General features: G+C 45.7%; 2 protein-coding genes across 3 annotated transcripts in view; both read left to right on the forward strand.

Moving 5' to 3' along the window:
- Positions 1-18,199, forward strand: part of LOC311015575 (signal-induced proliferation-associated 1-like protein 1) — a 31,571-nt gene extending 13,372 nt beyond the window's left edge. Inside the window, exons 2-21 of the mRNA XM_084012916.1 lie at positions 1,008-2,661; positions 2,785-2,915; positions 4,066-4,254; positions 4,444-4,618; positions 5,477-5,580; positions 5,809-5,966; positions 9,255-9,834; positions 10,774-11,048; positions 11,149-11,406; positions 11,509-11,652; positions 11,740-11,876; positions 11,978-12,060; positions 12,282-12,700; positions 13,493-13,687; positions 14,251-14,413; positions 14,570-14,771; positions 15,044-15,193; positions 15,393-15,510; positions 15,806-15,884; positions 16,246-18,199. Coding sequence (XP_083869042.1) covers positions 1,227-2,661; positions 2,785-2,915; positions 4,066-4,254; positions 4,444-4,618; positions 5,477-5,580; positions 5,809-5,966; positions 9,255-9,834; positions 10,774-11,048; positions 11,149-11,406; positions 11,509-11,652; positions 11,740-11,876; positions 11,978-12,060; positions 12,282-12,700; positions 13,493-13,687; positions 14,251-14,413; positions 14,570-14,771; positions 15,044-15,193; positions 15,393-15,510; positions 15,806-15,884; positions 16,246-16,389 — 5,139 coding nt within the window. The 5' untranslated portion in view covers positions 1,008-1,226 and the 3' untranslated portion in view covers positions 16,390-18,199. The remainder of the gene's footprint in view (positions 1-1,007; positions 2,662-2,784; positions 2,916-4,065; positions 4,255-4,443; positions 4,619-5,476; positions 5,581-5,808; positions 5,967-9,254; positions 9,835-10,773; positions 11,049-11,148; positions 11,407-11,508; positions 11,653-11,739; positions 11,877-11,977; positions 12,061-12,281; positions 12,701-13,492; positions 13,688-14,250; positions 14,414-14,569; positions 14,772-15,043; positions 15,194-15,392; positions 15,511-15,805; positions 15,885-16,245) is intronic.
- Positions 18,200-19,592: 1,393 nt separating this feature from the next.
- The window catches only part of LOC311015510 (regulator of G-protein signaling 6-like), a 38,490-nt gene continuing 32,530 nt past the window's right edge, over positions 19,593-25,552 (forward strand). For both annotated transcript variants that reach the window (XM_084012793.1, XM_084012794.1), the window contains exons 1-3: positions 19,593-19,647; positions 20,662-21,314; positions 23,743-23,838. In XM_084012793.1, coding sequence (XP_083868919.1) covers positions 23,755-23,838 — 84 coding nt within the window. In that variant the 5' untranslated portion in view covers positions 19,593-19,647; positions 20,662-21,314; positions 23,743-23,754. The remainder of the gene's footprint in view (positions 19,648-20,661; positions 21,315-23,742; positions 23,839-25,552) is intronic.

Below are 25,552 nucleotides of genomic sequence, written 5' to 3' on the forward strand. Positions count from 1 at the left end.
CTGTGCTGTAGGTCTGTGGCTAATGTGATCACAGCCACAGCCGGGCAGTGCTGACTGAGAGCGGAGCCTTAATCTCTCCCAGTGTCTCACTGCTAAATTGGCCTCATTTGTCAGGCAGAGGATCATCACCCACTTTCAAAGGGCCCTTTTTGCTTTTTGATGTGCAGCTTAGGATATTTGATCTCGCAAACTGCAACCCTGCATCACAATTCACTAATGTTAGCCACTCAAAGGGGCAAGCAAAGAGATGTCAGACAAGTTACAAGCCAAGGGTCAGTGACTAAAGGATGATATGACGGATGAGAAGATTTTTCTCCTGCACAGGTTTATTAAATCAGCAACTAAATTGTCTTCACCACTCTGTGTGGATAAATGAACTGATTAGGGCATCATTTTAATTTCAAGAAGAAAATGACACATATTGTTGAACTCATTTAGAAGTTTTCATGTTTTCATGTTTTCCCTTGATGCGTTTTCTGAAATTGGTTTGAAAAGTAGGCTCCCTTATCTAAAATTGAACATGTCAGTGACTCATCATTGGCTCTTAAAAAGGATTCAGAGGGGAAGAAAACATTGACTTTCTGTTCTGTAGATACCTTATGTATCTAGTGCATTTGCATATAAAGATTTCCTCACACATTTTCATAGGAAATTAAAAGATGCCCTCTTGTATGAAGACAGCAACTAGAATACCTTTAGGTAGATGCCCTGAAACCACTATGTTATTGAGAAGTTAACAATGGAGGTATTGCTTGGCTTAAGAAGTGAGATTGTAATTAACATTGTACCTGTGTCAAGACAGTGTAACGGGGCATTGATCACAGCCAATCAGTGTGAAGTCCTCTGGTTTTCCAATACAAAGAATCTTATTTCAACAACTTATTCATTTAGGACCTGCTACCCAGCTCCTCTTATTTCCAATCTTCTATATGTGAGTGATCTGTTTGTGATTATCTTCTCACCAGACCCCTACTGTAAGTACTAACTGATTTTTCTTTTCTTTTCAGGGTAGTTGGAGTAACACAAATGCGGTGGCAGCATCGACACAGTTGAGAAAGCGGAATGCAGGTGTGAATGCTGAAGAGGCGTGCTTGTCCCTGATCCAGACAATCAACCTGCTCATGAAGTCAGGGAGCAGCATCCCATCCCAGATGCAGCCATGTCTCCCTGCTAAGTGCCTTTAGCCTTTTTGCACTGGTGTCATCACCGGCCTGAAGCATCCACCCATGGAGCGCACAGTCGGGGGTTCCATCCCCGCCACTGACGAGTTTTACACGCGCCACCTCCGTATGGCCAACGGAGGGACTGTGCCAACCCGCGCAGACAACGTCCACCCCACTGTGAGCACAGGAGTGCCTAAAATGGGTGTTCGGGCTCGGGTGGCTGACTGGCCCCCGAGGAAAGACATTGCAGGGGTTGTGTGGCAGTCAGCTACAGAGCCCGAGAACGCTGGTGTGCCCCCTGCTGGAAAAAGTCACGTAAAGTTAGGCTCTATGATGAGCCCTCAGGACTCCTCGATGTTGCGTAATATTCACAATACTTTGAGGAATCGAGCCCAGGCCAACAACTACAGCCCGGACACCTGCTACCTAGCCGCAGGAGACTACAGGGCCGCTGCGCATAGAAACCCACGACAGAAACGCATCCGTCAGCGTAGCAACAGTGACATGACCATCAGTGAGATGGAAGGCAGTGGGGACAGTGGAGAGGACTGGGGTCCAGCATCGGGAGCTAAATGGTCCCCGCTTCATCGTGAATATGGTAGCACCTCCTCAATAGATCAGCATGGAGCGTCTGGAGAGGGCTTCTTTGAAATGCTTAGGGCCTATCAAGGGGACAAAGTCGACCAGCGAAGCCCTGCTCCTGAGAAACTAGAGGACATGCTGAATGTTGGGCCCAAGCAGGGCAGCATCGACCTTCCGGAGGATGCCGTTGACAGCCAACCTCCGAAAGCCAGAGACAAGCCCCCAAAGAGACGAACTAAATCTGAGACAGGGGGCGAGTCCATATTCCGTAAACTTCGGAACGTGCGGGGTGAGTCGGACTCCCCCAGAGCGGGGTCTGATGTAGAGGACAGCCGTACAGAGGACATGGGCCCGTCTTTCAAGCCCTGGGTGTGTCAGAAAAGCTTTGCCCACTATGATGTTCAAAGCATGCTGTTCGACCTCAACGAAGTGACACAGTTGCGCCAGATTGCAGGCAAGAGGAAAAACACCACCACGGGGGCGTCTGCTGCTGCCGTCGCCTCAGCTACCTCCACCCTCTCGTCCACGCACAGCCTGCCTTACAGCTCCCCGAGTGGCAGCCAGGAAGACCTCAGTTCCAGGGACAGTCCTGGTCTAGACGCAGGGGACGAACAGAGCAATGAGATGCTGCTATGTTGCCCCTGCTTCCGCAACGAGATAGGAGCCGATGGCAATGGGAGGCGCAGATTGGGAATGGGTGGGGCAGGGTATCATGGGCTTGTGGGTGATGGGACCCTGAGTGTGGACGGAAACTTGTACGAAACATCTGTGAGCACGCACTGCACCAATGCTGGAGTAGCAGTGCTAGAGGGACCAAAGGAAGGGCCCAGCACGCTGAGCGAAAAGGGCAAACAATACATTGTGGAGCACGTAGACCTGGGAGCCTACTACTATAGGAAGTTCTTTTACCTTAGGGGTAAGACTCATTTAACTGCTTTCATTATCTACTCATTAAAATAACATTTGATATCACCCCACAGATGTTTTTTTTAATAAAAAACAAAATGTGCTTGTTTCTCTGCCCCTTTCTCCACCATAGATCACTGGAACTATTTTGGGATGGACGAGGCGCTGGGTCCAGTGGCAGTGAGCTTGCGCAGGGAGAAGCTGGAGGAGGACAAGGAGCATGGCCAGCAGTATAACTACCGTGTCATCTTCAGAACCAGCGAGGTCAGACATAGTATCCTCTCCTTCCTACAACCCCAAGTTCAACCTCAGCACCACCACATCACATCAATCCTTCATGCTGCGGAGTGAAACTGCCCACAGAATTTAATATACAGCCTATTATTATTTGCACCGACTCGCACACATATCATGTTCGTAATTTATTAACATACAATTTAATTTTCCACTAAAGAAAAGTAAAAAAAAAAAAAACATTGACATTGTAAGTTATGTCAATTATAGCTTTTAGAAAGAAAGAAAATTGGAATCTGCCAAGAAAATTGCGCTTGTAATATCTAATATGTTTAAAGAAGGTGAATAGTTCAAATGCTACTATGCCTGCTACATACTAGGAAGACCGGCCCGAGGTAAAACCAGTCTCAGTCCTTGTCTTTTATCATGCAGCCAGCCCTGGGACTTTTCAGCTGTCTCCCAATATCAGCAATGTGAGAAGAAACTTGAGGAAGTGCACTTATCTTTTAGCCTCCAAGGCCTGTCAGTGCCCAACAACCTCAAACCACTGTGTGGAGGAGGTTTTAGTAAAAATAGAACATCCTATTTGGTTGCAATGTTGACTCCTGTCCTCTGTGTTTGGTTTTGGGATTTTGGCTTTAAATGTTCTGTTTATTATACGGACGTCCATTCCCAGACAGAGGGTGAAGGCACTCGCCTGGGGCTGTTTGTTGTGGATTGAAGTAGGACAGGTGCATGCCATTAAAACCCCCACACATCAGCCTGAAGGACCACGGGACCCCCGCCCCCTTCCCTACCTTATAAACGTGGGGAACACAGGTCCATTGTAAACACAGACCCTGCACAGCCTCAAGCTCGTAGGAGAGAAAGTCTCGGTCCATTCCAGCTGCTTATGATAGCCGAGTGATTGAGTCCACTCCCAGAGCCCAGCACAATGCAGACTCTGTGTACACTGAATACTTGGACAAGCCCTCCCACCTCTTCTTCCTCAGTTCCACGTTCTATTTACCCAAGGTCTTGAGGCATCATTATCTTGTTGTTTCATGTCACTTTAACTTTTAAGGGTACGGTAAGAGGATGGGATCAGTTTTTCTTCCAGTCTGGGTCGCCATGTTTTGCTATCAGCTACATTCTCCATGAGATTCCTGAGAAGCATTCTTCCTCTTCTCCCACCATTCAGCTGACCACTCTTCGAGGTTCTGTCCTGGAAGATGCCGTGCCTTCCACCTCGAAGCACGGCACCACCCGGGGGATTCCCATCAAGGAGGTACTGGAGCACGTTCTCCCTGAGCTGGATCTGTCCTGCCTCAGACTGGCCCTCAACACACCCAAAGTCACTGAGCAGCTGATGAAACTGGATGAACAAGGGGTATGAAGATAAAGCATGAGAGCGTATTATTTAACAGAATCAGAACTTGTTTGCAGTTATGTATAATTGCTTGCCTAGCTTTGAAGAGGAAGGGAATTTGTGTTTTTTTTTGTGAGATCCTACATTGTACTCTGTCCTGACACGATCTGTTAAAGAAATATTGTGTCTGCTTTTGTTGCTGTCCCCCAGCTGAGTTTTCAGGTGAAGGTGGGGGTGATGTATTGCCGAGCGGGCCAGAGCACCGAGGAGGAGATGTACAACAACGAGATGCCTGGTCCCGCCCTGGAAGAGTTCCTCCAACTGTTGGGGGAGAAGGTTCGCCTCAAGGGCTTCACCAAGTACAGAGCCCAGCTGGACACCAAAAGTAACGACTCCCAACACACCTCTACATACACACACACACACACACCTTTTGTCTGTATTCAGCAGTGCCCCAGGTTGTGGTGCATCTCTAAAGCAGCCAATTATTGGAGCTGAGATGATGCCTGCTCTCATGTATGACTGTAGATGTAATGTGTTTTTTTGCGGCCTAGCCCACAGCCTCAGCTTATTATTACTAGCAGCAGTCCGGCTGTGAGTTAGTTTCACTTTAGTTTCATATTGCACTACACTTTATAGTTCTTAGTACTTTGCTCCTTTATCTTGCTTTAGATCAAATGCTTCTTTTCACTGGACCTAATATTTTCCACTGTAGGCTTGTCCTTGTGACACTTTCACTTTACTTTTTATCTCTTTTCTCTTATAATCTTTTCTTTCTATTATGTCCACTACAGTAGTGCTTCAGTAGTACTGATGCTTCCGTAGATGTGTGTTACTGCATCGATCTTTGGGGAATCTGGCTTGACTTAAACAGATTTGGTAATTGGATGGGAAAGTTTGTAATTCCTGGTTTGTGGCCTTGTTGTCCACAAATAAACATTGCATAAAAAATATTCAAACATTTAGACACAGGCCATTGTTTAATGTCGCAAAAGAACTGAAAGGGCTCCACTTACAGGTCGGCGTTTAAGCAGAACAATTGATTGAGCGTGGTTTTGACAGTCATTTTATCCAGACTGACATCGATCCACACTTCGCTATTGTCTAACTGTTTGGGCTACAGTGAAATTGCATCCTGTCTTGCATAGGAACCATAGAGCGCACACACAATACACGCGTGGAAGAGATGGATTGCAGTAATTGTGCAATGGGCCTCAACAGTGTTTTGCTATTTTCCCTGCAGCGGATTCCACGGGTACTCACTCGCTGTACACGACTTACAAAGACTATGAGATCATGTTCCATGTGACGACTCTGCTGCCTTACACACCCAACAACAAACAACAGGTAAAGATAGAGAGCCCAGCCTTTGTGGCACACCATTAGTTGTGAATCAGGAAATGTAAAGCCATTTTGAGGACTGCATTGTATGACCATCCAACCTTCATTCTACTTCATTTTAATTTGAAGTCCCATGTCATTAAATGGATTGCACCATATCACTGGTCTGACTTTGCCTTCAGATTCAAATGCCGTACTTCTCTCATTAAGACTGTGTTGTGTTTCAATCACTAGTTGCTGAGGAAGCGCCACATAGGGAACGACATCGTGACCATCGTATTCCAGGAGCCCGGATCTCACCCCTTCACCCCGAAGGCCATTCGCTCTCATTTTCAACACGTCTTCATCATTGTACGGGTGCACGATCCCTGCTCTGACAACACGTGCTACAGGTGGGTTGCAGGTTGTATTTGACCAGCGGAATAATAGCTAAACTCAACATAATGATCAACCCATTAAGCGTGAAACTGTACAGTGTACGGCAAGTCTTTTTTTCTGCTTACATGATATGTGGTTCGTCAAAGAAAGGAAGGAAGGAAAAGCAAGTGTTGGTGGATTGGGCATTTGTGCTGAACAAAACCTCTTCCTGGATAAGTACAGGTTTCTAAAAACCTGACAACATACGGAAGCCTTGGAAAGGTTTCCAGTGTACCGTCTTGGAGAATTATGAGTCTGGAACTGCGACTGACACTGAGGTTAAGTTATAAAAGAGGCGGTTTACATGCTGAAGTGTAGCTCATGGTCCAAAAGCACAGGTGAACTCCTCGAAATACAAAACAACCTTAAAGGAGCTGAAAACAAGATAGCTTTTGCCCCACTGTATGACCGTATCTACAGACTATGGAGACACTTTGAAGTAGGCCAGACAGGTCAGTCCCAGTACCAATGTGATGGCAGTTTCAACCACTGTGCAGCACTGGGCCCTTTGATGGGAAAGCTCCAAACCACTTTCAGCGCCAGCAGCAATGTTTTTTATTCTCCAGTAGCATTAAGACAAAAGCATGGACTGGAAGGCATGGGTAAAACATAAAAGCCTGTTGCGTGACTGCCCTGTCTCTCTGGATTGTGCGTGTTCATGTCTACTGTATGTCTGCATCAGTATACATTAGTTTGATTACAATGAAATGGAATAGATTGGCCCTGCAGTAGCTGTCCAACTGCTGGGAGTCCTCCTCCTCCTCCTTCTCCTCCACGAGCCGGTTCTTTTGCCTCGTGATGATCAACTCAGCGGCGTTCACACTCATGCATCCTTACCCCACCGCACACACACTTTCTGTTCTCAGCACACACACACAGATATTACACACACACATTACACATAGTGGCTCCCTCTCACTCTCCTACTCCCATTTCTCCTTTTTACCTCTTTGTCATGCTCACTTGCACACGGTTACACACACATGAACACACTTTTTCCCATGCACACAAATTCACTCAGAGGCTCACTCTTTCACACACTCCTATAATACAACCCCCCCACCACCACCACCACCACCCCCATCTTCTCCTCCCCTCCCCCCCGCCTGCCACTTTGCCTTTGGGCAGCGTGAGCCGGAATGGTCTGAAGGAGTTAGCGCCATGCACATGAAGTGCTCTCTCCACCCGGACATGCATGTGAGCGGGGAGGATTGTTGAGAGTCCCTCAGAGCTCCCAGAGTCCATCTCAGGAGCGGACGGGTAAGGCCAGCCTTCTGCCTCTCAGCTCGCACCTGCATCAAATTCAAGCTATTTTTTGGGGGGGGCCTTCTTGTCTCCCCACTGGCAAGTTCCTTTTCTCTGACCGGCTACTTCATCCCATCGGCCAGTGGACACCTTCAGTTTGCTTTTACCATAAAGGGTGCATGTTTTTGTTTAAACTCTGGGAATAGAGAACGGGTGAAATGCTGGTTCTCCTGGTTTACCTGATGAGGAAATGGAGAGGCGCGTGACACAGAATCCTTGAGTCTTGCTACCCCACCCAGAGAAACTTGCACACTACCAGCCTTCTCTTCTGTGGACGAGGCACCACAGACGTCACAAAGACTTCACTCCTGACTGTTTGTCACAAGTCTTTCCATGGATTCCCTTCTGTAATGGTTTGGAAAGGATTCTGTCTCCAGACGAGAGAACACAGGCTACAAAGATTTCCCACGCCGTACCGAGTGGTAAATCTCGAATGTCGGATTGTAGCTACAAAGAGAATCCAGTTATCAGGGAATCTTTTTCACCTCGATTGCGACGAAGATTTGGGATATTGTGCAGTAATGCTTTAAGGACCATGGTTGCTTTTTGGTGACACCAGGAGGTAAGGAATACCGTAGGGATTTGTGTTGTGTTAACTTTGCTAAAACCATGCTGATTAGTTGATACAGTGACTTTGCCACTCAAGCTCTATGGATTTCAGCTGATTGCTACTCTCACATTTGCAAACATAAAGCTAAGCACACACAACACATTCTTACACACTCATCACCCATCATGTCATAATGTCTATCTTGTGACCATGTCAAAAATGAAACGTTTTTATTCATAGAGATTTCGAGAAATACAGACTATGTTATGATTTTGTTTGATTCATCCGGTTATTAATAGCCTGTTGTTGCCTGCTGCTGAGTTTTGGATAATGCTCAGGTCATATTGAGCCAGACCAGAGCATTAGAGGAGTAAGTGGCCCAGGGCCAGCGGGGTGCTAATCTGCTGCTTTCAACCACTGCCTGAAAGTCACACGGGGCCAGCGAGGCGGATTGCATAACTAGACCTTTGTTTAGGAAACGTGGGCTGTTTGTGCTTGCTAGCTCCAGCCGCAGCACCGCTTCTCCATACCATGATGTAGCAGAGAGTGGCAGGGTGGCAGCACTGCGAGCCGGCTTGTCAACTGTGATTGGATGTATAGAATTTATATTCCGGGTGTAGTCAGGCGTAGTTCACAACATTTCTGCCTAAGGCTATGACTGTTATTTGTTGAATGGACTGGGTGGAGACTTGTCAGGGCTGTCACATCAGCTTATCCAATACCATGGCTCGGTTTTCATGCACTAATGTTCTTAGAGTATATGCTACCGATTTACTGTATGTGTGCACAAGCTCCGTATGCAGCTATAGTGTGTATAAACATGCTGCCAACTGAGTGTTGTACCAATTGGTAAATTAATCCCAATATGTTTAAAAACACTCCGCTGAATTTGTTCTACACCGAGATGATCTTATGAACAACAAGAATGAGAACAACAATACAACAATACCTACACCTGCTAACTAATTTATTGTAATTCAACTCCCAAGCACAGCCATTGTGTGCAAATGGAATAGGAGCAGAAGAGGGTAACAAGAGGAGAGCCTTGCCTGTAGGAACAACCTCCTTCATACCGACTAGTGAAACAGGTCAAAGGCAACAATACCTTCAGGGAAACTATGTAAAGATGTCTCTGCTGTGCTGTTTGTTACTGAAATGTAACTTTTTCCCAGTTATTTGACCATCATGGAAATAAGTCATGTTGACTTTAAGTGTTTACTTGTCATGTTTCAGTTTTAAGCGTAACATTTTATTGTGTTTCATACTATTTCTATTTCATATGATTTAATTCTACTTTGATGCATTTGTCTGAATTTTTAGTTTTCCTTTATATTTCCACAACCTTTAAAAAAACAATAATTTTATGACACAAAACTCAAACCCTTCCTCTCGTTTTCCCTTTCTGCAGTGTGGCTGTCACACGTTCCCAGGACGTTCCCTCCTTTGGCCCACCAATCCCCAAGGGCGTGACCTTCCCCAAGTCCACTGTCTTCAGGGACTTCCTGTTGGGCAAAGTCATCAACGCTGAGAACGCGGCCCACAAGTCAGATAAGTTTGGTGCCATGGCGACGCGCACACGGCAGGAGTATCTTCGAGACTTGGCCGAGCGTCATGTGACCAGCACTCCAGTAGAACCCACTGGGAAGTTCCCCTTCATCTCTCTGGCGCACAAACGCCGGGAGAAGGTGCGTCCGTACAGCGGGGCGGAGCTGCGGAGCCTGGGGGCCGTGACCTGGCAGGTTCACGCCGAAGATCAGGTCGCCGGGGCTGAACGCGAATGCCTGTTGGCCATTTCAAATGACTTCATCATCCTGTTGGATCAGGAGGCCAAAGCCGTCGTGTTCAACTGCGCCACGCGCGATGTGATCGGTTGGTCAACTGGGAGCCCCGCCTCCATGAAGATCTACTATGAGCGTGGCGAGAGCGTGTCACTGCGCTCCATCAATAACAACACGGAAGACTTTGGAGAGGTTGTCAAGAGACTGGAGGTCAGTGGGACACTACTACTGTCTGACAGTGTATCTCATACCATCTGCTGCAGCTCTCTGAGGTTACACAGAGCCACACACCCCATCTCTGCTTTTAATGAACACGCTCTGTCCTTGATCACTATCTAATCACTAATGCATACGTTTATCATGACATTTACATTTAACTAGTTACCTGAAAAGCATGTCCAATACCTGAATAAGACGGTGGAATAAGCATATATTTCACAATGAAGCAGCCAGTGTCGATGAGTACACAGTTCAGGGCTTTTTGGAGGATCCATGTAGCCAGCCAACAGGTATGCAGGCAGAAGTGCTCTTTCAGTGGTATCCGTGACTTCCAGTCCTCTGATGTGTATGTTATATCTCTCCGCTTCCTTGACAACGGCAGTACGGCGAAATATTATAGCAACATAAGGGCGTAGCCTCAAATTATACAGTCACCAAAAAGCCACAGCTGTTGTGTTGACTCTATGATTATAAGTCAGGCTGAGCACAATACACAGTCATTTGGCGATTTGATATCATTACTGAGGTTTTCGGTGTGGTGTAGGTACAGCAGTGCTTTTTGATGAGGCATTTGGATGATTCTGCCGACACTGCATTTCTCTCTGACGGTAAACGAGGTAAAGATTTACTGTTGCCTGCTGCCAGTGTTGGCACGTGCCCTTCTCCGCAGTGGGAATAAAGCTGGAACTCAATTCTTACTATTCTACGTACTATTTACTATCAGATAACTGCCCATAGGTAGAGGAAGACCCTGACATAATGGTAGTCTGCTGTCATGGGAGTGTGCTGAATAATTTAAATTCAAGTGCTTAGTATTCATAGTATGTGACTGAGATATGTGCCTCAGCTGGGGTGAGAATACAGCTAGTCCGATGCACTTTTTTTCTGATTCGTCTCACCTCCACTCCCTCTCTCTTATCTGTTTTGTAGCTGTTGACCAAGGGCAGCCAGACCACAGAGATGACCCTGCGCCGTAACGCTCTGGGCCAGCTGGGCTTCCATGTCAACTTTGAGGGCATTGTTGCCGAGGTGGAGCCCTATGGCTACGCTTGGCAGGCTGGGCTCAGGCAGGGCAGCCGATTGGTGGAGATTTGCAAGGTTTCGGTGGCGTCGCTGTCTCACGAGCAGATGATCGACCTGCTCAGGACCTCCGTTACCGTCAAGGTGGTCATCATCCCGCCACACGAGGACTCCACGCCACGCAGGTAGAGTGGATAGAGATGATCCTAAACTCTGCTTTATGCAGTTGCCTGTGGCCTTTTGCGGCTGTCCCTTTCTAACTGTGAACACTTTGTTTGCAAACAGAGGCTGCTCAGAAATCTACCACATGCCGCTTGTGGATTACAAGAACCACAAGGAGGGCATGCCCTACGAGTTAAAGTTCCCTTTCCGCCCCACCAACAACAACACCAAGTGGCCACGCACCTCATCCAGCCCTCAAACACGCGCCGCTGGCACAGGAGGAACGCTCATCAAGGCCCCGCCCACAGACTTCACCGACCGCAACTCCGCTGCTATTCCCCGAAGTGTGTCGAGCGACGGGCGACCCCTCAACCCCAAAAGGTCACATAATGAATATGATGCTGTTATGAAACTTACTGAACACAAAGCTGTATGCCTGCAGCACTTTGTGCAGTTTTTAATTACATTCCTGCGCCGTCACAGATACTCCCCGGGGAACGACAACTACGCCCTCGCCTGCTCCATCGTGATGGGCCGCACACAGCAAAACACCAACTCTCCTTCCAGCATCCCCTACACCGACACCACGAGCACCAACCAGTGGAGGCAGAAGTCTATGCCTGATGGGTAAGTTCTTCTGCCGCTCACTATGGGTTACATTATACTTAATTGGCCCCCTGGCAACGTAGGTGACCTTCCTCATCTTCCCTCTAGGTTTAATAACAACAACTGCCAGTCCCCTGTGTCATCTGTGCGACAGGTGGGAGGTGAGGGGGCCAATGGGATCAAAGCGTGCTCTAGCTCTAGTGTTGGATGGTCTCGAACTGGGGAGAGGGACAAAACCAGTGCAGGTAAGAGGAGCTCCAAACTCTAATAATGTAAAATAAAACCTGTTTACCGTGCTCTCACTTTTCAACTGAGCTCATTACCCATATGTCTTTGCTTCTGACAGACACTGTGGTTTCCAAGGTGGTGATTCCGCGACTCCAGTCATCAGAGCAGGGCAGCCACGTGTCTCCTAACAAAAGCACTAAGGTGAGCCAGAATCAACAAGCACCTTCCTGTATGTAATCCCATCGCTCATATGTGATGGTGGTTAACGAGTTAATCAAGAAGACCCTGTGGTTGCCAGGCTGGTCATGGTCGTGTGCATTTGATTAGGAGCTACAATATGTGTATACCAGCCTGCAACGGAGCAAAGTCCTTAAATAATGACAGTGATTGAGCTTGTAATTTGATTTGTCATCCCGAAACAGCCGGACGCCCCGTATTCATCCAGCCAGTCCAGCAGCAACACACTCTCGAGCAACGCCTCCAGCTCCGCTCACAGCGACGAGAAGTGGTACGAAGTCGGCTCACGTTCAGGAGTGCGGATCGATCTCGAGCTCAACGGCTATCTGCAGGGGACGTCCACTGACAGCGGCATCGATGCCACCTCCTTCACCGCTACACAAAGCAGCACGGCTTCCTCCACCGGTGCCTTCAGGGCCAAAGACAAAGTCCCATGGCAGGATGAGACCACAGCCAGCCAGAGGTCCGAAGACTCCTCACCTCCAACACCAGACTCTCTTGTTGCCATCGGAGGCAGCGAGATCCCAGCGAAGAGTCCATCAGCCTTTCCCCCAGTTCCTGATAGTGGCGCCTACAGCCAGAGTGATGCCGCCTCCCACTCCAGGTGTGCTACTGTTCTGTTTGCGTCAGCTGAGGAATTTGTGGCTTTGCATTAATGTTTCATCAAATAGGCTGATTCATTGTAGTCCAGATATATCCTGTACCATCCCAGATGCAAAAGTCCAAAGCACTGCGGTATGGCATTACACCGAGGGAGAGAAGAATGAAAGTCTGTGTGTGTGTGTCTGTGTCTGTCTGTGTCTGTGTGTGTCTGTGTCTGTGGTTTTGCATTTGCACGTATCTGCTTCTACCAGTATCCATGATAGAAAGTGCTTGAAGTTGCTAGAAATGCAGACTGTGAGCTCAGCACGGTTCCCTCTAAATCCCACTTCCTTTTGAATCAACTAAAGCTTTTCCACCGTCTCCTCTTCACTCAGCCAGAAATAACTCTGTTCCACCAGACCTGTACATTGGCAGCTTTGTTTTATACTATGTGCATGCACATGCACGCCAGCATGCAGGCACAAAACTTTCTGTTTGAAAATTCAAGCTTTTATGTCAAACTATGGAGAAATGTTATTTGAAGTTGCAAGTTGAAAATAATGTGCAAGGACAGTGTGTCCTATTTGTTTTTATCTTAAGGCATCAGTTATGCAGCGATGGTAAGAAATGTAGTGATGGAGCAGGTTAACTCAGGGTTTCTAAGAGAATCTGTTTGTCTTCTGTTTATATATGCGAGTAGTTTCAATGAAACTGCTACACACTAACTGAACCAAGGAAAGAATCAAATGAAACAATTAAAACCTTAACATAAGCAGTCTGGACACATGTCTCACCTCCCTCCCTTTTGCTCCAGCACACTCAGTTCTGGCAACTCAGGGAGTCCGATGGACCAGGGGCAAGACGAGGCCGCTGCTGCATCCACCTCACCTACATCACCTTCATCCTCTAAGAGTTTCTACCCTCGTCAAGGAGCCACCTCGAAGTACCTGATTGGCTGGAGGAAACCTGGGGGAACCGTCAACTCTGTGGACTTTGGCAACACTCGCAAGTAAGAAGGTTAACTGTGTCTCCTGCTGTGCTGCATTTTCAGAAAATGATCATTAAGTGTTAATATTAGTCCCTCTGTCGATTGGGAATGTGAATATTTTGTTATTGTTTCTCTCACAGACTGCTCACCTAGTTATTTATTTTTAAAGTTAACCAATACTGCCACCATGTGGTGAAACTGTATTTGAAACAGATTTTTTGTCTGGTTCCCTGAGAGGGCTACTAAATATAACAGCCCTTTTTCATTCTTTCAAGGCAGCATACGCCTCATTGTTTGGCCCAAAGGACAATTGCATCACTCATGGTTGATGGCAACTGTTATTTTCACACTGCAGAGCCACTCAAACGATCACACCTTGTGAATCAGTTATGTGTCGTGTCAGGGCCATGTTAATATCACAGAGAATAATTGCAGCTCTTATCATTCCCAGATTCCCATCCACTACTGACATTTAATCACAATAATTCGCTACTACCTCCATTACCTTTCCCATTTTCTATATAATGTGTGTTATTTGTAATTAAGTATTACCGCTCTGAGTTAAATCTTGCTTTCCTCTCCAGACGGCACCAGAGCGATGGTCTGCTGGGTGGTCAGCCGCAGCTCAGGGCCAATCTCCGGGGCTCCCAGTCGCCCCAGCGCAACACTGCCAAGTCCAGCCTGGAAGAAGACTTGAAGAAGCTCATCACACTCGACAGCCCCCCACCAACTACAAACGAAGAGAAGGTACTGAGGAAGGCTGTCTACAGTGATTCCTGTGCATATGTTTTTGTTTAGCGGTACAATAAACAGCCGAATAGGATTACAAATTTGCATTTGTGATATCTTCCTCTTTGTTTTACCTGTGTCCTGTCACTTGTCTCTTTCCATCCTGATCTGAAGCCGTTGTTTCCGGGTCCGCCTCCCACTCGTCGCTCCCTCCAGAGAACCCTGTCGGACGAGAGTATTTACAGCGGGCAGAGGGAGCCGTCCGGCAGTGGGCAGCGCGACACGCCTACTGACCTTCTGTTCAGCTGCTCCACCATGCCACGCTCACCCACCACCCGCCACGGACCAAGCCGACGAGCGTCGCACAAATCCCTGGGTGAATGTTCAGTCTTAATAGCTGATCATAGCAGTGTGATACATATTCCTGTGGATGTTTTTTTTTTTGAAGATGGAACAAAAGTAATGAAGTATGATAATGTCTTGGATAATAAGGTTTGAAAACGTAATCTAAAAAAACATAAAATAGACACCGATCTCAGTTTAAATGTAGCATCGCTGTTGGTTGTCAAATGTCTCTGTTTTTCTGTCATGGGAGAACAGATACAAATGCTGTCCGCTGTGTTTTACTCTTCCGTTTCTCCTTCCCAGGAGACTTGTCAGCCCCAGAGAGCACAGATCTGGAACAGGAGAGGAAGAGGCAGCAGCTGCAGGACGCTGCCCTCATGCCACTGCCTGACACTGGGGAAGATCGCCCGCTGGACTGGGCCCATCTGGTAGATGCTGCCAAGGCTTTTGAGGGTAGGCACACATTTTGATTTGATTTCCTCCCCAAAATCATTGGAAGTGAAGGTTAATGACTGACATTGCTTTTCTGGTGGTAGGTGTGGCTGAAAAACCCAACTGCCATCATCCTTCTCACCAGAAGATGGCACAGTTGGTCCATATGTTCTCTCTCCAAGTCTAATAATACATCTTTTAACTGTTTTTTTTTATTCAGAGCAGAGGCTAGTCTTCCTAGCAGCCCAAGAGGAGAGCTCCATGGCTGAGATTGCAGCAGCCACCAGCCCCCAGCAGGCTGAGCCTCAGGCAGCCCCGCTGAGACAGCCCTCGCCAGGGTAAGAGGCCTCGGGTTCATGGCCGGGGACCAGCGTTTGCTTTAATCCACTGGTGTCCAGCATTGTACCATAGAAGTCCCTCCATATTTCACGCCAGTGCAACACCACAGCAGCTGATGTCACTAACTACTCCTCTACTCTGGTTGACTGCATGCTAAAGAGTCAAATCAGCAACTGTAGTGTCAGAAATGAAAGTGAACCTCCACAGGACTTCAAAGGTGGTGCAGCTTTAACCACTGCTTCACTCTCATGTTTGTTTGTTCCAGCTAATGTCCTGGTTGTCCCCTTTTTACAGAGAGACTCCAGCCTGCCTGATGGGGAAGGTCAGCCAGCTGGAATCAATGGTGAAGGGGCTACAGGAGGACTTGAAGAAGGTGAGTCTCCTTTCAATAAGGTTGAAATCTCTTAAAACAACACAGACTGAGACTGACGACATGTGATATCTGTTTGTTAATTGTTACTTGTTTTAAACAGGGCTTTATGTACAATAAGTAGATATCAAGAAGCTATTGTTCTGCAGACAGCCCTATTCAAAAACTAGGTGAAAACATTTTCAGAGCTTGTTTTTTAATTTCTTATAATGGTATTCTTAGACATGGATTTGTAATAAACCTGTACAGAACTGGGAAGCATCTTCTTGCCAATGTTGTACAGAAGCACTGTCGATGAAATGAAATCGCATCAAAAGTAAAACTTAGATCACACTGCTGCTCACACGTCTTTTTTTGCCACCAGGAAAAGGATGCCAAGGCGTCACTGCAGGCTCAGATCCAGAGCCTGCGGGAGGACAACCAGCGTCTCCTGGAGGAGTCGTACAGCGCCTCCGCCAAGCTCAAGAAGTTCACAGAGTGGGTCTTTAACACCATCGACATGAACTGATGCACACGGCTGCAGACTGCTCTACGTTAGGAGTTTGACCACTACTCAAACTGATCTGAAACTTCGGTGTTGCACACACAACCGGATTACTTATAAAAAAAACTCACAACATGAACTGTTTCTCTTGGGCTTTCACAAACCAGTGCCACCATGGACTTACACGTCATCCGTCTTCAGCCTTGTGGATCTGTGGTGTAATCACCATGAAAGCCTTTTGGGAAAGATCAGGGGGGAATAGATGAAAAAAGAGCAGTATAACAGCTGTGCGTCTCGATTTTTGAGCAGCATGCACTCCCTAGCTCAGAATTTCACTTGCTTTGTGTCCGACCTAATGGATTGTTGGTACCCCTGCATGTCAGAGGCAGCAAGATGTCGAAACTAACCTAAAGGGATTTAAAATGACTCTTCCCATTAATCTCCCCAGCTAACCTAATTGATTACAAGCGAACAGATTTTTCCAATTAAAAATCACGAACACAATATAAAATGTGTTCCTCCCATGCAAGAGTTGGTGAAAAATAATCCCACATTCCTCTGATAGAGGGTTACATTTCTTTTTACATTTAAAGAATTAAGTGACAGTGTGTTGTAAAGTAATTGCTGTTCCGTTTTTCCCAATTCAGTGATATCACTGCATATTTTTTATTACTGACCAAAAGAAAAGATGACGGGTGATGTCATCCCCCATAAGACACGATGCTTTTTCAGTCCCGGTGTAGGTAGGTACACACAGACAGACCTCCTGCATAGCACAACTGTAAACACTGTAAGGTCAAGTCTGTAATGCCTATGTAATAAGAAGCGTGTCAAATGTTTAACTTCTCAAGGGTTAAAAGCAAGTAAAACTTGTAAAGGACTACTGGTCACAAGCTGATGAAAAGAATATATATTGTAAAGTCACAGAACAGTATACGTGCCATAAAGATAGACACCGACAGTGTCACTTATTCAGATTATTGTAAATATATGATGTTAACATTTATTTTCTCACATCTGCCCTTGATAGGATATGTAAAGAGTATTTATGACAAAGATGATGGCCAAGAAAAAAATGTGCAGTTATGCAGATATCTGCATGTACTTATAATGGTCGGACTTCTATATCAGAATATATACACACTTTAAATCCAAACTGAGTTTTCAATAGGAGAAAGCTGACTCTAAACTAAAATACAGATTTGTATTACCTTACGGTTTATGCAGTGGATTGATTGACATCGCCACCTAGTGTTGACATCATGTCCTCCATCCATAGCATGCTTAAAGGCCTCAATCTGATCCTTATTTTCTCACTAGATTAAATCGGTACTGTTCGATATATGGTTACATAAATATTGTGTAAATCCTGAAATTCCTGCTACAGAGATCTCTGTAGTGTGTAAATCTGCTTGTAAACCCGACCTGAACCTGGTCTGCAGATCACCACACATGGTCCCTATTTAAGCCTCATTAACGTTTCCTTTTGTACTCCGATACTGTGCAACTGTATATAAGGACAATTTGATATTCATCAGAATTTGCACCTTCATTCTTATTTTTTAAGATTATTTTTTTTATCTATTTCTGCTTTCTTGGCTTGGATATAGTGGAGAGTGAAATGAGCAATGTGAAAGATAAATGGGGGGAGGCATAAGACAGGACAAAGACCATGAGCCGGACTCAGACGGATGAGTCACAGGCCCCGAGCACAGCAGATCGCCCCTGCCACCTTCATTTTTTTAACATGTGTGACAGCATGTGATTCCGTTTCCACTGAGCTGTGTTGTGTAAAAAATGTTTATATCTATTAAAGATATTTTGTTGAATTACATTTTGTCTCACAGGGTGGTCTTTTTGTGTGGCAGATATATATTTACACAACATTAATATGGAATTCAAGGTGGAGATCTTTAATAAAAAATTTAAAAAAGTCAGACAAAAACAGGAAGTCCTTCTGATGTGTCTTCCGGAGTAAATGGATACCTGTCAGTGGCCTGGCAGGAGGTGGCTGACAGCTGTTGTATTGTGATTAACAGAGAGCTGCTGTTTTTCCACTTAGACGTGATTACACGAGTCGCCTTGACACAGACGAGCCTCAATCAGACAGATTGATTTATGACGACGACCTGACAGACACCCGGATGAAGATGAGCCATTCATGGGTCCAAGCAATGACTGGACTGGGATGTCTTGCAGAGATGTGCAGCCATGTTGTTTGTTTTTGTTCGTTTGTTTTTTTATCTTTCCCTTTTTGGGGGATAATAAGTCAACTATACTAAAGTATACGCTCACATGTTTTCACATAATACTACTAATAATACCCACAGGCCTACGTTGAGAGAGCGGCTGGTAGTTTACAGTTGTCCCTACTGTCCCTGAAGGGGTCATATTCTGATGAGATTCAAATGGAAGAGGTGGAAAATGGCTAAGGTGAAGATAATGTGAGGCTTCAGTTTCAGTTTCGTCTTTTCAGCGTTAAATTCCCTGCTTTCCCTCCACAGCAGCTCTGCTGGGCTTTACTTCGACCTCCAATGTAATGTCTGTGTCAATGCTAACATCCTCTGTTTAGTATTGACGCTGGTATTTAGCTGGTTTAGCCTGTTGTGCTAACGTTCGCTAGCATTTAACACAAAGTTGTGCTAAGGTGTCTGGGCATGGACCAAACATTTTGACCTTGATACTAGTGAATTGGGATATATCCTCCAGGGGGCCTGGGATATCTGTAACAAGTTTCATGGCTACCATCCAACATTTAATGAGATATTTTAGCTGACTGACCAATTACCTTCCCTAGAGCCACGCTGCCAGCATGCCTAAAAAAAGAGGGGATTTCATATTAATGAGACTGGGAGATATCGACGTCCTACTCAGATTGCTGACGCCTCATATTAACTTTAGCTCAACTTCAGAACACTTTCTGCACAGAATGAGACTTTTGCCCTCCTGATACATTTTCAATGAGATGAGGTCAACAGTATCTCTTTCATCAAACATGTCCATGTAAAATATTGTTGTAAAATAAGCCAGAAACGTTCAAATATCTTCCCTCAATAATAATATCAGTGTGTGCGGTTGTATTGCTCTCTGGCGGTGGTGTAGCTGTGAACAGGCTGCTCAATAATGAAGCATTAATGCAGATTATAGCAGGGCTGGCCCCCAGCAGATTAGAGAAGTCCCTGTCTGTCTGTCGGTGTCTGCCTGTCTGTCAGTCATCTTGTTAATGATGGCGCTCCATAATGCCGGAGCAGCTCACGGGACAGGAAGATATGCTGATCGCAGGTCAGTGTGGGTCATATGTGTGACTTGTTTTAATCTGTGGGGATGTGTCGTTGTGCCATATTGCTTGATATCTGTGTATGTTGGTGGTGGTGGTGTGAGGGGGGGGTATAATACTATAATATACAGTACTTGCTCTTTTCACAGTATTAGAGGAATGTGTGGGGTAAGTACCGTGGGCCGAAGAATGGTTTCACTCTCTAATAGGCAACGCCACTCATGTGGGTGTGTGACCTCCGTTTCCCTTGGTTACCACATTTACTGAGAACAGCAGTTTTGAATTTTCCTAACTTCAACTGCTTTGGCACGAAGAAAATTGGGCTTCTCGTTTGTTTAGCTTGTTTAGTTTGGTTTGTTCATTCAAGGTCTTCTCGGTTTGTGAGGAATATTTGAAGCGCCTCAAATATTTTCCAAAAGCGACGAAGCCGGGACCTCTGCTTCGTTATCGGCACACTTCTCAAAGAAACTGGTCAGCTGGTTCTGCCAACACAAACATTTGGACGTGAGCATCTTTGTGTGTTCACTTTGCATGCATGCATTCACAAATTGGCCATGCCATGTATTTCTGGAGTATCCTCCTCGGGGGCTTTTGGGATCTCATTTATTGCAGGAGGGGGAAAAAAAAAAAGGTTCATTCGTCCGGGGTTTGCCATTTAAGCTTGACTGATTCCAGACTTTCCATGAAGAGATAGGGAAGGAGGAGAACACAGACATGCAAGAGGGGAAATGCTCGAGACAGAAATAGAGTGCGTGTTTGCCATCCTCAAGCACAAAAATGGAATTTGTAGGAATGCAAGAGGGATAAAGAAACGTGTCTAACTTTGGATCAGAAAACAAGCTTCACACACAAGCTTTGAGTGGAAATTGAAAAGCGTTATCTCTGAGGTTGCTTGCTCAAAGAGTCTGGAATATATATTGAGAGCCTGCATCTGTGTGTGTGTGTGTGTGTGCTCGGTAACAGTAACTTGTTTTTATATCAGCATTTCAATATCCTAATGAAATGTTTCTCATTTTCAGCATCAGTGGGCGCTGCTGCAGTGTGCATCTCTCTGTCCTCCTTTCCTCTACACTGTTTATCCACTGCTCACACACACACACACACACACACACACACACACACACACATGCTCTGTCTGTCTTTTTCCTCCCTCTATTTTCCTCTTTATATTCTCTCTAATTCCTTCATCCCTCCCCCTTTTCCAACTTGATCTGCCTCTCTATTGCACAACATCTCCCTGCCCCCCCTCCTCTCTCTCTCTCTCTCTCTCTCTCTCTCCCTCTCTCTCTTACACACACACACTTTTTCGCTCTCGCTCAGACTCAAGCACATGCAGACAGAAGGAGAGGGGGGATGAACGAGGTGCACACATGTGAGGATCTCCTGAACTGCCAGGGCAAGGCAGGACTTGTGAAGAGAGAAGAACAAGAGGAGAAGAAATAGAGGAATACTGCAGTGACCAGCCGGCTTCTCTCTCTCTCTCTCTCTCTCTCTCTCTCTCTCTCTCTCTCGTTCTGTCTCTTCCTCGCTGCTTCACCGCTTTCATCACCCTGTCTTCTTCATCCCCTTCTCTCCCCCTCTGCCAATTATACCATGAACCTGCCCGCTGCTTGTTGCTAAGGGGGAGCCAACCGAGGGAACAAAGCGGACGAGGCATTATTTTGTTTCTAAGGTAATGAATGCTTCAGTGATAGCAACTGTCAAGTGTCACAGAATGATGTGGCATTGCACCGCTCGCCTGCTGAGATTGAACATGGAATATGCTTTCTGGGTGCATCTGGAGCACGGTTTTATGTGTGAACTCTTTGGTAGTTTATTCAGTTTGTTGCAGTTGACTGGGTGACTATTGGCTTGCTTATTTGAGCCGTTGCAGAGGGTTCTGCTCTGTGACTGTGACTGTGTGTGTGTGTGTGCAGTGTCCTTTTGTGTTTGTCTCCTCATAAATAGTTGTTTGCTCAGATTTGAGGTTGTGCATGTGCCGAGACACACACACACACACAAGGGCATATTGGTGCTCTCTGGCGGTGTTTCAGCAACAGTCCGTATTCCATCTGTTTCACTTTGACACAAGCTTTCAATTAGCATCTCGGACGGATCCTCTCTGGGGAGTTTGATTTGCATGCTTGAGCAACTCAATTGGGAGGAAGTTATTCTCTAGAATTACAGCTTCCTGTCCACAAGGGACCTATTGGCTTGTTTAAAGCAGGTGCTATGCAATCCATACTGCCTGCCCTTCCATACGGCCCTTGAGGAAGATGTAAAGTGTAGCTGTCTAATGTGCTCTAAAAAAAGAGCCCAGACGTGTTAGCCAGTGGGGAGTGCAGCACTCCGCACTTCTGGTGGCAATAACAAACAGTAAGGCGAGAGCGGATGATTACTTGTTCACTCATGCACATCACCACGCTCTGTGGTGTAATAGATTAAAGTGTTCAACTGTGGGGACAAAGCCACCTTACGTCCGCTGTTGTGCAAGCATGTGTTGCGTTGAATTCTAACTGTATCAGTTTTCCCCTCTCTCCACCGGAGCCATTATCTGCGGTTGTTCCGACTCGTAACGTTGCACAGCTACAATTACATAATTCAACCGCTCCAAATCCCTTGCTAGCGCCTGGCCCTTGGCAAGACGCAGTCTTATTAATTCAGTTATTGTATGAATGTTTCGCATTGTGCCCGCTCATGTGTGCTTGTCAAGAAGTGCTATCTGTGTCCTCTGTGCTTTATCCTCTCAATAGCGCATCACAGTTCTTTTTCCCCCCCAACTCAAATAGCTGTCACAGTAAAGAGTGAGGCCCAGTGAGTCGTGTGATTATGTTTTTTTTTTCCCCTGGTGGCTTTATCCTCCCGCACTTGTGTTTTAAGTACCGAAAAATGTATGAACGTGTTGAACTTTTGTAATCCACCCTCTAACCCCTCTTTCCTCAGTATGATTAAGGGACTAATAAATGGTTTAATACATACAGGAGATAAAAACGGCAAAGTGTAGGACTAAGGGGGCTCGTTGGAGCCCAGTCGTCTTCATAGTTTATGGAAATCCTTAGTTAAGCAGAGTTCATTCTCCTGAGAGAGTGAGGGAGGGAGGAGAGGGGAGACAGCCAAGAGTGATGGGGACTGTGTTACAGGTTGTAAAAACATCCCTTAAAGTCACAATGAAATGAAAAATGCCTTTTTAACCCTTTTAGATCACATCCCTGGTCGCATTGTGCAAAAAATATATTTGTTGTATTTTTTATATCAAAATCTGATCATATTTTATTCCTTTAAAACAAAATATGACGCGTGCTTGTTCCAACCAATAATATCATGACATATATCCATCATCAACCTGTGACTTTTAGCAACATGGGAGGTGTGCCTCGAGCCACAGTCCCCTGTACCACCGTATCACGCTCCAGTCCGACAGGCAGATCTGAGGTCACCATCATATGATTGTAGCTAATGGATTCCACACTTTATACGTGGCTTAGTATAAAAGTTAAAACTATAGCGGCTCACATTGACCACGGTTCAGTATCACCTCAGTCAGGGTTTGTTCGCCGTGAACGTCAGTGTTTTTGTAAAGAAAGATGACTCATCTCCTCACAGCCACATGTGTCGGCTCACATCTGTGCTGTATACATAATTACTGCCATCCTGACTCCCCTGAGCTGATACTGTACTGCATTGGTTCCCAGCCTGTTTCCAGTTGAAGAGTTTTTTTTTAATTGGATATTTGACTCTATTCATATATATTTTTTCAATGTCAATGTTGAAAAGCGTTATTTTACGTTATTTTACTTATTTGACTTATAATGTGGATATATCCTTTTATTTGACTCGTAAAAATGGCGATGTTCAGCGCTTGACTTTGCAGCTTAGTTAATATTCAGGTTACACCAGCCTACCTTAAGCTCTCTTATCTGTCGCGTCTGTGACAGGCGTCTCATTTCCGTGACAGCAGCATGCATTTTGGCAGCTGAATGTCATGACGATAAAAGCTGGAGGAATCTTAGTTACCAGGGGAAATAAAAATGCTGACTGATGTTTATCGAGTCGTCATGTTCTTCCACCGTCCAATGCTTAGTGTGTGTGGCATAAACGTGGTTCATCTTTTTCTTCATCAGGACCGAGTGAAAATGGCGGAGGGGTCCAGAGACCAGGGAGGTGTGGGCACTGCTGATTCAGAGGAGGACTCCCCCAATATGATTGTCTACAGAAAGGTAAGGCTGACTGTGTGTGCTACAGTACGGATGGGACAATTAGGATTTGATCATGCATTGGGATAAAAACATTCGCAATCCTCAATCGTGGTGAATTTCCATTATCGGGATGATTGTAAATATCGTCACAAGTGATTTGAAAAAGATGTCTAGCTAACGACCATGGTAGAACAGTGAACAATACAATACAAAAAAAAAATATATATATTTTTTTTTAACTTTAATGTACATTGATATTGGGTGGATTCATGATCATTATTTATAAAGATTTGATTGTTTTGTACTAAAAAAGATAAAACTAACAAAAAGTTCCAAAATTCCAGTATTTTTTTTAGCATATTTTGATGATTATCGGGATAATATCGTGAATCGCGATGATTTTGTCCAATAGTCCCATGCCTATGCGACTGTTTCTGGCCAATATGGAAAGGAGAAACATTCACTGCAGGAAATGACCCGTAAACGTCTCCTGACAGCCCACTGGTCCATATCAGTGAGTATCTACCGGACACTGGATGACTCAGGTGTCAGGAGGCCTCGCTCTCAACCATCTAGAAACAACTCCACCGCTCCCTCAGGGCCGTCGTCCTAACACTGTACTGCACCATCACTTGTCTCCAATGTTTTAATAAGCTCTCAATACCATCAGTGAGGGCTTCCGGGGCAAGTGAAAGGTCCTTTTTAGTGTCGAGGGTAATTAATTACCTTGTCCCCATGGTGCCACACTTTTCGATAGCTGCTGTTTGATTGGAGAGGGTGAGCAGTATTGGTGGCTAATTACGTGGATGTTCGACTGGAAGGAAGTAGTTGGTTCTCAAGGCCCGGGATGGGGAACAGCCAATGACGGGGTTGTTATTCCTCCTCCACCAACGAATAGCTCGTTATTTCTCTGCCAGTACTCTGACAGCCCCCCCCCCCTCCAAAAAAAGCAAGCTTTGATCAGGCTTAAACCATGGGATCCACTGCTACCCGCATGCCTGCTGTCTTGATTACAGTGAAAAGTGTTCTATAAGCTGTCTGGCTTGACAGATCCTGTCCCACTGTCCCAAATCTGTTGTTTCATCCTGCTCCTAATGATCGTCCATTCATAACGAGATTAGTGGAGGGATGGGCGAGACAGGATGTGAAGTAATTGTTGACAGCAGCTGAGTCAGTGGTAAAAGGCGCGTTTCTAACTATGTGTCACTGCGAAGTTCAGGGCTTTGTGACAACTTGAAGAATTTCCTGCAAACCTCCATCTTGGTTATAAACACCTCCTCTCCGCAGCTCGCTCAGAAAAACTGTCAGGACCTCCTTTGTACTCGGAAACTTGATAAATCTCTAGCACTTCTTCTGATAGCGAAGCTGCTGGGATTGTGTGCTATGAACGGTGTCACATGTCAGCAGTTGGCAGCATAAAGGGTAGTGAGAGTGCATTGCCAGCAACAATTCACTGGTCTACTGTAAATTACTCAACCTGTTAGGTAGCGTTGGGCATTTCCAGTCTCTTAAAAACTGTGCCAGGCATCCAGGAAAGATGACCGATAATCAAATAAGAAGTATGAGCGTCATGAGACAAATGGCTTCTCTCCCCGAAGCCTCAATTTCATGACAGGCATCACATTGCTGTCAGAAATATTCGTCCACTGCACGTGGGTCTGCTTTGTTTGCCTGTTCGACATGCATTCAGCGTTTATTCAATTATGTCAATATTCTAAGAAGCTGTCCGGCTGCA

The sequence above is a fragment of the Eutrigla gurnardus genome (genome assembly GCF_963514095.1).
Source record: "Eutrigla gurnardus genome assembly, chromosome: 7".
NCBI classification, from domain to species: Eukaryota; Metazoa; Chordata; class Actinopteri; order Perciformes; family Triglidae; genus Eutrigla; species Eutrigla gurnardus.